This window comes from Lipotes vexillifer, unplaced genomic scaffold, assembly GCF_000442215.2.
Source record: "Lipotes vexillifer unplaced genomic scaffold, Lipotes_vexillifer_v1.1 scaffold914, whole genome shotgun sequence".
Taxonomy (NCBI): domain Eukaryota; kingdom Metazoa; phylum Chordata; class Mammalia; order Artiodactyla; family Lipotidae; genus Lipotes; species Lipotes vexillifer.
In genome coordinates, this window is record NW_006780388.1 from 2,674,689 (window position 1) to 2,686,082 (window position 11,394).

General features: G+C 56.4%; 1 protein-coding gene across 1 annotated transcript in view; it reads right to left on the bottom strand.

The window, feature by feature from the left end:
- The window catches only part of TSC2 (TSC complex subunit 2), a 36,532-nt gene that overhangs the window by 16,338 nt on the left and 8,800 nt on the right, over positions 1-11,394 (bottom strand). The window contains exons 11-21 of the mRNA XM_007453668.1: positions 11,356-11,394; positions 10,341-10,478; positions 9,363-9,466; positions 8,853-8,934; positions 7,579-7,734; positions 6,968-7,084; positions 3,460-3,582; positions 2,578-2,684; positions 2,239-2,389; positions 829-951; positions 210-344 (exon numbers count right to left, since the gene is read on the bottom strand). Of these exons, the coding sequence (XP_007453730.1) occupies positions 210-344; positions 829-951; positions 2,239-2,389; positions 2,578-2,684; positions 3,460-3,582; positions 6,968-7,084; positions 7,579-7,734; positions 8,853-8,934; positions 9,363-9,466; positions 10,341-10,478; positions 11,356-11,394 (1,275 nt within the window). The remainder of the gene's footprint in view (positions 1-209; positions 345-828; positions 952-2,238; positions 2,390-2,577; positions 2,685-3,459; positions 3,583-6,967; positions 7,085-7,578; positions 7,735-8,852; positions 8,935-9,362; positions 9,467-10,340; positions 10,479-11,355) is intronic.

The window sequence follows — 11,394 nt, forward strand, 5'->3', positions numbered from 1 at the left end:
CTCAGGAGCACCAGTGAGTTCAAACGTCTGCAGTTCCAAGCTGGGCCAGCTGGCAGGGGTGCACTGGCCACATAGGGAAGCAGAGCCAGCTGCCCTCACCCTGGCCCAATAGCCACCCGTTAGGAGGAAAACGCTGGGCCCCTTTGGCTGAAGCAAGCATCCTGGGGACCAGGCTTTCAAAGCTCAACCAACCCACTCCCATCTGGTACCTGTCTGGTTTTGTCCAAGTAGTTATGATAAGAAATTAACGCTGTCAGCACGGGAACCACAGCAAGATGCAGGTCGGTTCTGGAGAATCCTTCTGGGGTGCTTCGGAGCCGCTCGAGGGTCTTGGGACCTGAAAGCTAACAGCCAAGGGCCAGATGTGAAGCCCTGCCCGGCAGCTGGGTCAAGCTGGGTGGGCAGGGGGCACGGGGTGGCCCCTGAGAATGTAGGCCCAGTGGGAGAAGAGGTCAAAGCCCAAGGACCTTCCTACTTCCTGTTCTAGCCAGGATTCTGCCTTCTCAGAGAAGCGGGAGGCTGCCCACTGATCCGCCAGGGCGACAGACCCCAGGGAGGAGGGGGGAAGGAGTTAAGACCCTGCTCAGTCCTGCACACTCGAGCCCTTCACTGAGGCCCCCAATCCTCTACCTGAGAGTTGGGATGGGAGGACAGGCTCCCAGAGGCACCATCTGCACTCTAGCCGGGGTCCGAGCCTCTGAGGGAAACAAGTTTGCCTCCCAGGCCTCAGTCTTTCAGAGCTGAGGAACTATGCTGTGGCCCCACCCACCACATAGGCCGCGGACCCGCTGTGCACGATGCAGGAAAGGCCCAAAGCGGAAGGCGCACCATGGAGCAGAGGGCGGCAGATAGCTGGTCAACACTACACGGGGAGGTGAAGATGAGGACCTTGTAGCGCAGAGACTCGGGCAGCTTGCTGAGCACCAGCTTCAGCACCTTCCAGTCAGTCTCCTGCAGGAACAGGGAAGACGGGGTCTCAGGGTTGGAAGCTTGATCTGGACAGCAGCGAGGCCTCAGACCTGCTCTCCTGTTCTCCACACAAGCCTGGGCCCTCAGTCCCTGCAGCTCGGGGAGCAGATGCTGCTCAGAGAAAAGTCAGCCCTGGACGGCGGCCGCTGCCTCCAAACGCCAGGCAGGGCAGGAGGCCCAGTGCAGCACCACCCGTCTCCTCTCAGCAGGACCTGGAACTTTTGCACGCCGGCTCCATCTTCCCCACCTTCCCAACGGTGATCCAAGGACGGCCTACCAAGGGCACTGGACCCAAGGGGCTCTGACGATGCCCGCCCAGAGCACAATGAAGATGGATCTGGAAAGCAGCTACTGTACTAGCTTAAAGAGAAGCAAGTATTCCTCAACGATCCATGAGCCCACCTACCTGCCACAGGACCAAAGTTGACCCAAAGCCACAGCATCGAGGACAGGGTTGTGGCCTGCAAGGACCTTCCCTGGTGAGCCCTCCCAATCTCCACTGGGGTGACCACTGCCCATAAACTACACCAATGGCCAGGAGTCCTAAAAGCCTTTCTCCAGATCCCACCTGTGACACGGAGACCTTGAGACTCACAGGAAATCTCCGACAAACCCCTTTAATGCCAAACCCCGGTACCTCCGGGGAACCTGATACCGCCTCTCCATCCAGCTCTGCTTCCCCACCCGTGGCCCCCAGGAGTGCCCCCCAGCCTATTCCGGGCTGCCCAGCCCCGCCTGCGGCACATTGCTGACCAACCCTCCTCCCTCGTTGCCCCATTGGGGAACAGGCCTAAGCTCCTCCACCTCCCGCCACAGGGAATTTACCTCCCCTACTTCCAGGCTTTGCTTACTCCTGCCGCTGGAATCTTCCCCCTCTTTCAAGACTGCCCTCACCTGCCCCTCGCCATGCCCCCAACCAGATGTGACGGCACCCCCTGCTTCCGTCCCACACAGCCTGTTGGTGCCTCCTCCCAAGGCACACCCCATCCTACAATCCAGTTATTTGTCAATATACCTCACTCTTGTACCAAAACCACCTCCTGGAGGAAGGAACGTCTCTTCGGCTCCGCACCCAGCTTCCGGTGATGCACCACACACAGCAGGCGCTCAACACACGGCTACGGAACCTCTGTGAAGCCTCGAGGCAGACAACCAAGAAACGGGCAGCGAACCTCCCAAGGTTGCCAATGTGAGAGAACTGTGGCCCCCGGGCAGCACCAGTCACTGCTTGGTCTGACCTAATGCAGCCGGAGGGTCTGACCATCTCACCTGCTTCAAACACTGCAGCAGGACACGGAAGAGCAGGGAGTAGGGCAGCGAGCCGAGTCGCACGGCAGGGCCTGCAGGTGCCGGGCCAGGGGGCCCAGTGGGAGGTGACAGGGGGCCACCAGCCTTCTTCTCAGAGCCCCTCTCTGGCTCCCTGTGGAAGCAAGTGGGAGAAGCACTGAGGCCGGAGCTCCCGCTCCACAAGGCTAAGGACGGATGCAGGCCCCAAGCCCCAACCCAGGGCTGTGCTCAGGATGCCTCTGGGACCTCCCCTCAGACACAGGACCACCCCAGGGCGTTGGGCAGCGAGCTCCCCACCCCCCACCCGCCCCGGGACCGTACATGTAGTCACAGACGCAGTAGGGGCTGAACCTCACAAGCCCATCCTTGCTGGGCAGGCCCAGGCGGTGCAGCGAGTCGGCCCGCAGCTGCAGGAGGAAGTCGAAAGCCTGCGGAGAGCAGGAGGCATGGTCCAACAGAGAGAAAGCCAACACCTGGCCACGCAGACCAGCACAGCTCTCGGGAAAGGCTGCCGCGCTAACAGCAACCACGCCCTGACTTCATCGCAGATGGTGGTGCTGACGGAGAGGCGCGGGCACTCACGGCCTCCTCCCTCAGAGCCCATGGAGGCTGCGACATTCCCACAAAAGCTGGGCAACACGGCAGCCTCTCACACCCGGGGCAACAGCGGGAGTGGACATATTGCACCTGCCCAGGCACCATTGCATGGCCCCGGTATAGACAGCAGAGCTCTGCTCAGGACACTGTCGCTTCCCCCAGCTATTGGTGGGTCATTTAACTGGGGTCCCCAAATGACAGGGGGCTTCCCCATTGGGCAGACACTCTGAAAGGGACCGGAGCTTCCATCCCAGTGCCCTCTGCTCATCCTGGTGCCAGCTCCCATGGTGGGAGCTCAAACCAGTATGCCCTGCCCGCCCTGCACTCCCGCTGTCAGTCACTAACAGACTCCGCGGCACCAGGGGTCTGGGGCTCCAGAGCAATTCCCTTTCTCTGCCCCCATCTCAGGCTGCCATGTGCCTGAGAGGCATGCAGACCACAGGCAAAGGAAAAAGCAGCAGGTCCTGGGGAGGACGCAGCCACAGCTGGTGCTAAGGAGGGAACAGTCTGCTGTAAACCTCTCCCGGGCCCCCCGCCACCTCTCCAGCCTGCAGCCACTGCATTCACCAGGCCGGATGCAGCTGCTGGGTGCCCCATGGAACATACCTGCAGCCGGATGCTGCTGGCAATGGGCAGGGTGTAGGTGTGCTTGTAGTGGAGCTGGATATGGCTGACAAGCGTTTCATACACACGTGTGGCGTGGCTGGCAGGCAGGGCATACAGCTTGGTCTGCAGAGAGAGCGTGCTGGTCACTGCAAGGGCAGGAGGCCAAACTACAGCCAGGGAGTCAGCACCTTGATGCCCGGGGGGAGAGGCCAGGCAAGCACTTTGGAGGTAACTGGCCGCACCCACCATTCTTTAAAATGTACAAACACTTCAAGCCACCAACTCCGCTTCAGGGCTTCATCCCACGGGTACACCCACATGCGCCCACCCTTGGTGAGGGCAAAAAACCAGAAACAGCCACGTATCTGTGTTATCAACAGGGAATCGGTTAATGAATCAGAGAAACCTGCCCAATGGCACACAATACAGCAACGCATGACAGGATCCACGTGCACCAACAGAGCACCTTCTCAACGCCACGAGGCAAAGCGGGAGAAACCAGGGGCAGAGCAAGGCGGGAGGTGTGCTTCGTGAGGGGTTATAAAGGGGATAATTCCCCTACCTGCTGGGGCTGTTATTAACCCCACGGTGAGCCCGTCTCCCTGACCTCTGCAAGGTCAAGAGCACCTCCCTGACAAGCGAGGCTACGGGAGGCCAGGTGTGAGAGTTCGCGGTGCTGCCAGCAACCTGGTTTTGGGGACAGGGGTTATGGGGTGGTGCTGGGGCAGGAGGGACCCAAGGGACCCAGCTATAGCCAAGGGTCCCCTTTGTGGTACTCTGAGCCTTGGAGGAGAGCAGTGCTTCAAAAACGTATCACTGATGTTCTTTTATTTACTTATTTATTTTGAATTTTTGAATTTTATTTTACTTATTTTTTATTGATATTCTTTTTAAAGAAAAAAATGATTAACAAAGTGGTGTCTCTTTGGTTCAGAAACAATACAGGGACTTCCCTCGTGGTCCAGTGGTAAATGCAGGGCACACGGGTTCAATCCCTGCTCGGGAAACTAAGATCCCACATGCTGTGGGGCAGCTAAGCCCATGTGCCACAACAACTGAGCTCGTGTGCCTCAACCAGAGAGCCTGTGTGCTGCAAACTACAGAGCCCACGCACTCTGGAACCCACGCGCCACAACTAGAGAGAAGCCCACGCGCCGCAACTAGAGAGAAGCATGCGCGCCGCAACAAAGAGCTGACGCAGCCCCCAAAAACAAAATAATTAATTAAAAAAAAACAACATAAAAGCATTATCCCTGCCTTCCACAAAAAACAAAACACACACACAAGAGACAGGGGAGGGAGTTGGACACCACACTTGACAAAGCACAAGCATCTCAGGAAGGACACCCATGGACTTGGGCAGCCGCTGCTCTGCCTGCCCATTTTGGTGGGAAGAAAGGAGGGAACCGAACTTTTTGCTACGTTTATGCTGTTCACATGTTTTAACTAGACATATATATTACTTTTTAATTACAAAAAATGAAAACAGGCTGGCCCAGGACTTTGCTCAAGTAGGAAACAGCTCAATTCTGTGGCCCCGGGTCGCCAGGGCTCGACTTCCAAGTGAGGGCAACAGACCATCTCTTTTTCATTATCCGTATAGGTTTCTGGGTTCATCCAGGCCACAGGCCTCCCCACAACCCCTCAAGTCAGGGCATAGGGAGCACGGGGCTGCTATGGACAAGACACCAAGGAGGTGCCGTCCACTTTTTATCAAACTTTAAATTTCCACACCAGATAATAAAAGTCCATCACGTATAAACATGACGGAAACTGTTCTACTATCAACATTTTACGAAGTAGTTTATGAACCAATTGATTCAAATATTACATTTTACACAATACTGATACTGGCAGGTGCCCTTAAGTATAGATAACACCACAATGCTTTGCAAGTCAGTGATCGAGGGGGGTAGCCAGTGGAAGAGCCTGATTGCTGCCCTGCTGGGGACGTAAAGGGACAAGTCCACAGCTCCAGCAAGCCTCAGGAGCCAGGCGGTGCCCGGGAGCGTGTGAGGACAGCCAGCCACCACGCAGGAGAGCGAGCACGACGTGGCGAGAATGACTGGGAACAGAGAATGTGTGCAAATTGTCTGACTGATGAAGGACTTGTATCCAGGGTATGGAAAGAACCCTTACAACTCGAGAAAGACAAATAAACCAGTTTAAAAATGGGCAAAGAGGGAATCCCTGGTGGCGCAGTGGTTGAGAGTCCACCTGCCGATGCAGGGGACACGGGTTCGTGCCCCAGTCCAGGAAGATCCCACATGCTGCGGAGCGGCTGGGCCCATAAGCCATGGCCGCTGGGCCTGCGCGTCCGGAGCCTGTGCTCCACAACGGGAGAGGCCACGACAGTGAGAGGCCCGTGTACCGCCAAAAAAAAAAAAAAAGGGCAAAGGATCTGAACAGACATTTCTCCAAAGAGGATACACAAACAACCCGTCAGCACATGGAAAGATGCTCAACGTCATTAGGAAAATGCGAATCAAAACCATAGTAAGATTTCATTTCATACCCATTAGGATGGTGATAATCAAAAAAACAGAAAATAAGAAGTGTGAGTGAGGATGTGGAGAGAATGGAAGCCTCATCCACTGACGCTGGGAATGTAAAATTGAGCAGGTCCTGTGGAATACAGCCTGGCTGTTCCTCAAACGATTAAGCAGAGTTACCGGCTGACTCAGCAATTCCACTCCTAGGTGGATCCCCTAGAGAAATGAAACACGTGTCCACATAGAAACTTGTGAGTGTTCACTGTAGCACGATTCACAACAGCCAAAAAGTGGAAGTGACCCAAGTGTCCATCAACTGACGAATAGATAAGCAAAATATGGTCTATCCGTACAATAAACTATTACTCAGCCATATAAAGAAATGAAGTACCGACACACGCTACAACATGGGTGAACCTTGAAGACATTATGCTCAATGAAAGATGCCAGACACATGAGGTCACATATTGTGTGATTCCATGTCTATGAAATGCCCAAAATAAGCAAATTCAGAGACAGAAAGTGAATTAGTGATTGCCAAGGGCTGGAGGTGCTGAAGTGAGAATAAGGAGTGACCGCTAATGGGTATGGAGCTGCTTTGGGGTAAATGTCTCTAATGATGGCTGCACAACTCCATGAATACAACAAAAACCAATGAATCATATACTCTAAACGGATGAATTGTATGATACGTAAGTTACATCTCAAAAAAGCTATTCAAAAAAGACCAAACAACCGTGGGGCCAGAATGGACACCAGCCCTTCCCACCTCATTGGCTGTGGGGAGACCTGAGGGGGTGGTTCTGGCACTGGCTTGGGAGTGTTTCCCACAGACTGGCTCTGGCTGGGCCTTGTCCACCCTTCCCTGACCTGGTCAGGGCTCTGACCTGGTCCCCCCACTGTAACGAGGAGTTGGTATCACACTCGGACTGCCCTCTGAGACCCCAGGGAGTGCCCAGGTCTCCTCGGGGATGGGTCCCTAAAGAGCAGCACTCCAATGAGATGCAGAGACCCACCTGAAGGATGACCAGGAGTCCCAGGACTGCCGTCTTCACATCCTCCAAGGAGGCCGAGTACACCACCACATCCCTTTCCTCCAGCTCAGGGGGTGGAGACAGGGAGCGGGCAATCACCTACAGAGAGAAGATCTCTATTTAAATTCCCAACTCTGGGCTCCCTGAGGCAGCAACCATCAGATCTGATATTTTCTACCAAAAAATGCTTTCTCCTTTATTTTTCAAGAGGAAAGATGCACTCCCCTCATCCAAGGCATGGTTCAGAAACTGCAATGCATTTTGAAATTAAAAGGATGCTGGCTGTGCAGAAGGACAATGTGTCCAAACCCCACCCCCAGCCAGTCTCCCCTGAAGCCACAGAGCCATGTCCCAGGACCCCTGGGCAGCACAGCAGCAGGACAGCGCCAAGCAGCAGCAGGCCCGGCCAGACCTCCCAACACCGCCCCATCTCTACTAGGAGGGAACCCCATCTCGGGGAGACCCAGGCAGTCTCCCTGCAGAGAACGGAGACAGCGGGTCCAAAGAACATTGCTGTCCGCTGGGCTCTGCCACAGAGAGGGGTCCCAATGGCAGCCCAGGCGCCCCAAGCCCCAGGCCCGAGCGGCTCTCACTTTCTCAATGATGTCCAGCAGGCTATTAAAGTGGTGGGTGTGGCAGCCTTCAGCCAGATCTACCAGCAACTGGGTGGCCAGCTTTCGGACTTGGTGGTCTTTATCCTCCGGGACGTGGGAGAGCTGTGAGATGACCACTGAGTTGATCAGCTCCTCCTGCACCAAGCACAAGAGAAGCCAGGTGAGCCACTGGCCACGGCCAAAACTCACCTAACACGTCGTTAAAGACTTGGGACAACGGCGGCGGGGTGTGTGAGCGCCTGAGAGGCCCAGGCCTCTTCCAGGGCACTCTGTGCGTCCCCTCGGCTCAGGAGAATGATGACAACTACACGTTGGCCCAGCCGGGGCATGGCCCACGGGCTCAGACTCAGATGTGATGCAGCAGTGAATGTCCCCGCTCCCTCTCTGTCATTCAATATCACAATTAAGAAGGATCCCATGTGGAGAGCTCTCTGCGTGTGTGCCCTGGGGATAGAGAGACCTCGTCCCGACATCACAGAGCCCACTATAACGGGGCAGCAGGACAAGCGCTTTCACGGAAGCAGGTACAAAGCGCTACAGGAGCAGAGAGCAGGACGAGAGCGACCCCAACACAAGGGACTCAAGAACCCAGAGGGCTTCCTAAAAGAGGCAGCACTGAGCTGGACTCTGAAAAAGAATGAATTCCAAGGGACAGAGATGCAGGGAAAGGGAAGGCTGAGAGGGTAGGAGGGGTGGGCAGGTCCTAGGGATACGAGGCATTCCAGTGAGGCTTCGGTGAGGAAGGTGCTGGGAAACGAGGGGAGATGTAGAGCATGAGCACACCTCTCGGAGAAGAGAGCCCAGTGGGCAGGGGCCGCTGCCGTTTCTGAAAGAAGGACAGGCCCTGGCTGCAAACCTAGTGAAGGATGGACTGGAGGGGAAGAAATGCAGTAGAGAGGTTGGTCGGGGCTGCCACCACCCTGGCATCTGGTGATCAGCCCAGAGCCCGGAGAATGAGTGTGATTATAAAAATAAAAAGAAAATGTCCTCACGCAAGACTGTTTTCCTGAGGGCAGGGACTATGCCATCCTGGCCGCTCAGCCACAGGCCTGGCAGAAGGCACCAAGGAAGGGAGGGAGGGAGGGATGAATGAGGAAACAAAGCCTGCCACAGAGAGGCGCTGGCAGACCCCAGGTCCCAGTGCCCTGAAAGGGCCATGCGCTGCCTCTCGGGTGAGCATCGCCCCGCATGGCTCGTGGAGGCCACCCTCGCACCTGCTGCTCCAGGGCTCCCGCGCCGGCACGGATACACACCTCATAGAACTGCCTGTTGATGAGCAGCACGAAGGACAGGACGTCCAGCACCTTGATACGCACAGCACTGCGCAATTCGTTCCTGGGGGGAGGGGCACACCTGCTGGGGCTGGGCGGGTGCACGAGCCACCGGCCTCACCCTCCCCCAGCCCGAGCAGCCCAACCTCCAATGGCTTCCCTGGGGACCCAGCCCCCAGACCCACCCGCCTCCGTGTCAGGCAAGACTGACTCCAGATCCTCCCCACGTGTGGCCCAGCTCGGCAACATCCAGACCAAGAATGGGGTAAAGGGGCAGAGAACCTGGCCCTCAGAGATGGCCTCTTTCTAGATGACCACTCCACAGGAGGGAGTAAGCACAGAGGCCTCAGAGGACCCTGTCCTCTGGAAGACAAACCCTTTCTTGCTCAATGTGAACTGTCATTTTCAAGAATCGGAGAGGAAAGTGCTAACTCTCACTGTCCTGCCTGCAGTGCAGACACAGGGTCAGGTGGGCCTCCAGAGGCTGCCTACCTGAAAAATCTCTCCATCAGTAACTGCAGGTTGTGAATCCAGCCATCCTTTGCTGGATGGATTGACTGAGCCCTGTAGGTTATTAAGTTTAAGAGGGAGGACTCCTGTCAAAAGAAGAAAGACCTGGAGTGAATGAGCCGCCCTGCCCTTCCAGAGGTTTTTTGATAAATATGGCCCCATGCTGCTGGCCCAAGAGACCAGCCACTCCGAGGCCCAGGTAGGGAGCCCACACGATAAAGGCCCTGCTGACAGCAGTGAAGATTCATTTAAAACCCACATAATGGACTTCCCTGGTGGCACAGTGGTTAAGAATCCGCCTGCCAATGCAGGGGACATGGGTTCAAGCCCTGGTCCAGGAAGATCCCACATGCCGTGGAGCAACTAACCCCGTGTGCCACAACTACCGAGCCTGCGCTCTAGAGCCTGCACACCACAACTACAGAGCCCACTTGCTGCAACTACTGAAGCCCACCCGCCTAGAGCCCATGCTCTGCAACGAGAAGCCACCGCAGTGAGCAGCCCCCGCTTGCCGAAACTAGAGAAAGCCTGCGTGCAGCAACGAAGACCCAACACAGCCAAAATAAAGAAATAAAAAATAAAACCCACATAAAAGCCTTGCATCAGGCTGAGCCCTTCTGGCACCAGGACTGCCTGCCTTTCGCGGAGCAGATATGCTGAGCATGAAGCCAAATGGCCCCTCCCTCCGCACAGGTGGGAGGAAACAGATGCTTAGGCTGTGATGTGCTCTCACAGACCCACACGCATTCAGCCTCCTGACGGCACGGCTGACTTCTCTGCTGGAGCACAAATCCCAGGGGAGCAGAAGCCTGCCAAGGTTTTTACTTCAAACTCACGGAAAACTTGCCGCCAGACCTCCGGGAGCTGAGCAGCCCCTCCCCTCCCCCAGCAGCCTGACCTAAACCACCCTCTTGCCCAAGCACCAAAGGCCCACTGTGTTGGAAAGAGAGGTGATCTTACAGGCCTCTGGTCTGCACATCTCTCAACAAGCTCAAAGTATCTCTCCTGCGAGCCGTGGAACTCATTTTGATCACACAGCTCTTCCACCGTGGTCAGCAGGTCGTGGACGATAGCTTTGAGTTCTGGGCTGTCCAGGCTCTGCAACACGAAGGCACGGTTACAAAGGAGGGATCTCAGCTCCCTTCAAGGACTCGGCATCGGAGCCCTCAGCTCAAATGAGCTGAATCCAGACACCCTCTCAGGTCCTCCCACTGGACAGGGGGCATAAGTGCTATTCCTGCCCATTGGGGAACGGTAGGGCCCAAGGGGTCCTGGCTGTGCCCACATGGCGGGCCTCCACTACCAGTGTGTTCACGCCTCCCTCAGGCTCTCGCTTCTTCCGGAGGCCCCAGGGGTGTGGCCTCCCAGACCATCACTCCAAGATGAAACACTGCCTGACCAGCTGGTCGTGACAATGGTCTGGCCCAGCAGCCACCCCTGAGGGACAAGAACCCAGGCCCTGCTGAGTTCCGGTCCTTCCTCCCACAGGCCTGGCCGTCCGCCTAAAGCCTGCCCCAGTGCCCCAGCCCCGAGCCCATGCTATATGTGGCCTCATCTCATCTGCAGCCCCTGCACCATTACGTCCTCCTTCCTGCCACAGTCAAAGCCCTCCTCCAAAGTTCCACCAACTGCGGGCAGCATTCGAGACACTTTGGGAACTGTCTTCAGGGTCCACTTGCAGGCCATGGAGGCCACCTGGTGTGTTACTCTGTCGATCTTGATCAACACTACCCCCCACCCCCCTTGCTCACCTATTACATAGTCCTGCTCCAACTGATAGAGGGGATTTGGGAAAAACAGCCGTCTTCAGTGGATGGTGAGTTGCCACCCAAGAGCCATCAGAGAACACGGCCCAGCAAGCTCTGAGGGAGGGCCCTGGAGGGGTGGGGAGCTGCCCCCATGGGTCCACGCCCCCCAGGAAGGGGCCCTCTGGCCAACGGGTCGGCCATCTCAGTTCTCCCTGTGCCCACCTCACCTGGAGCTGTTGAAGCAGGCGTTCAACAATGTTCAGCAG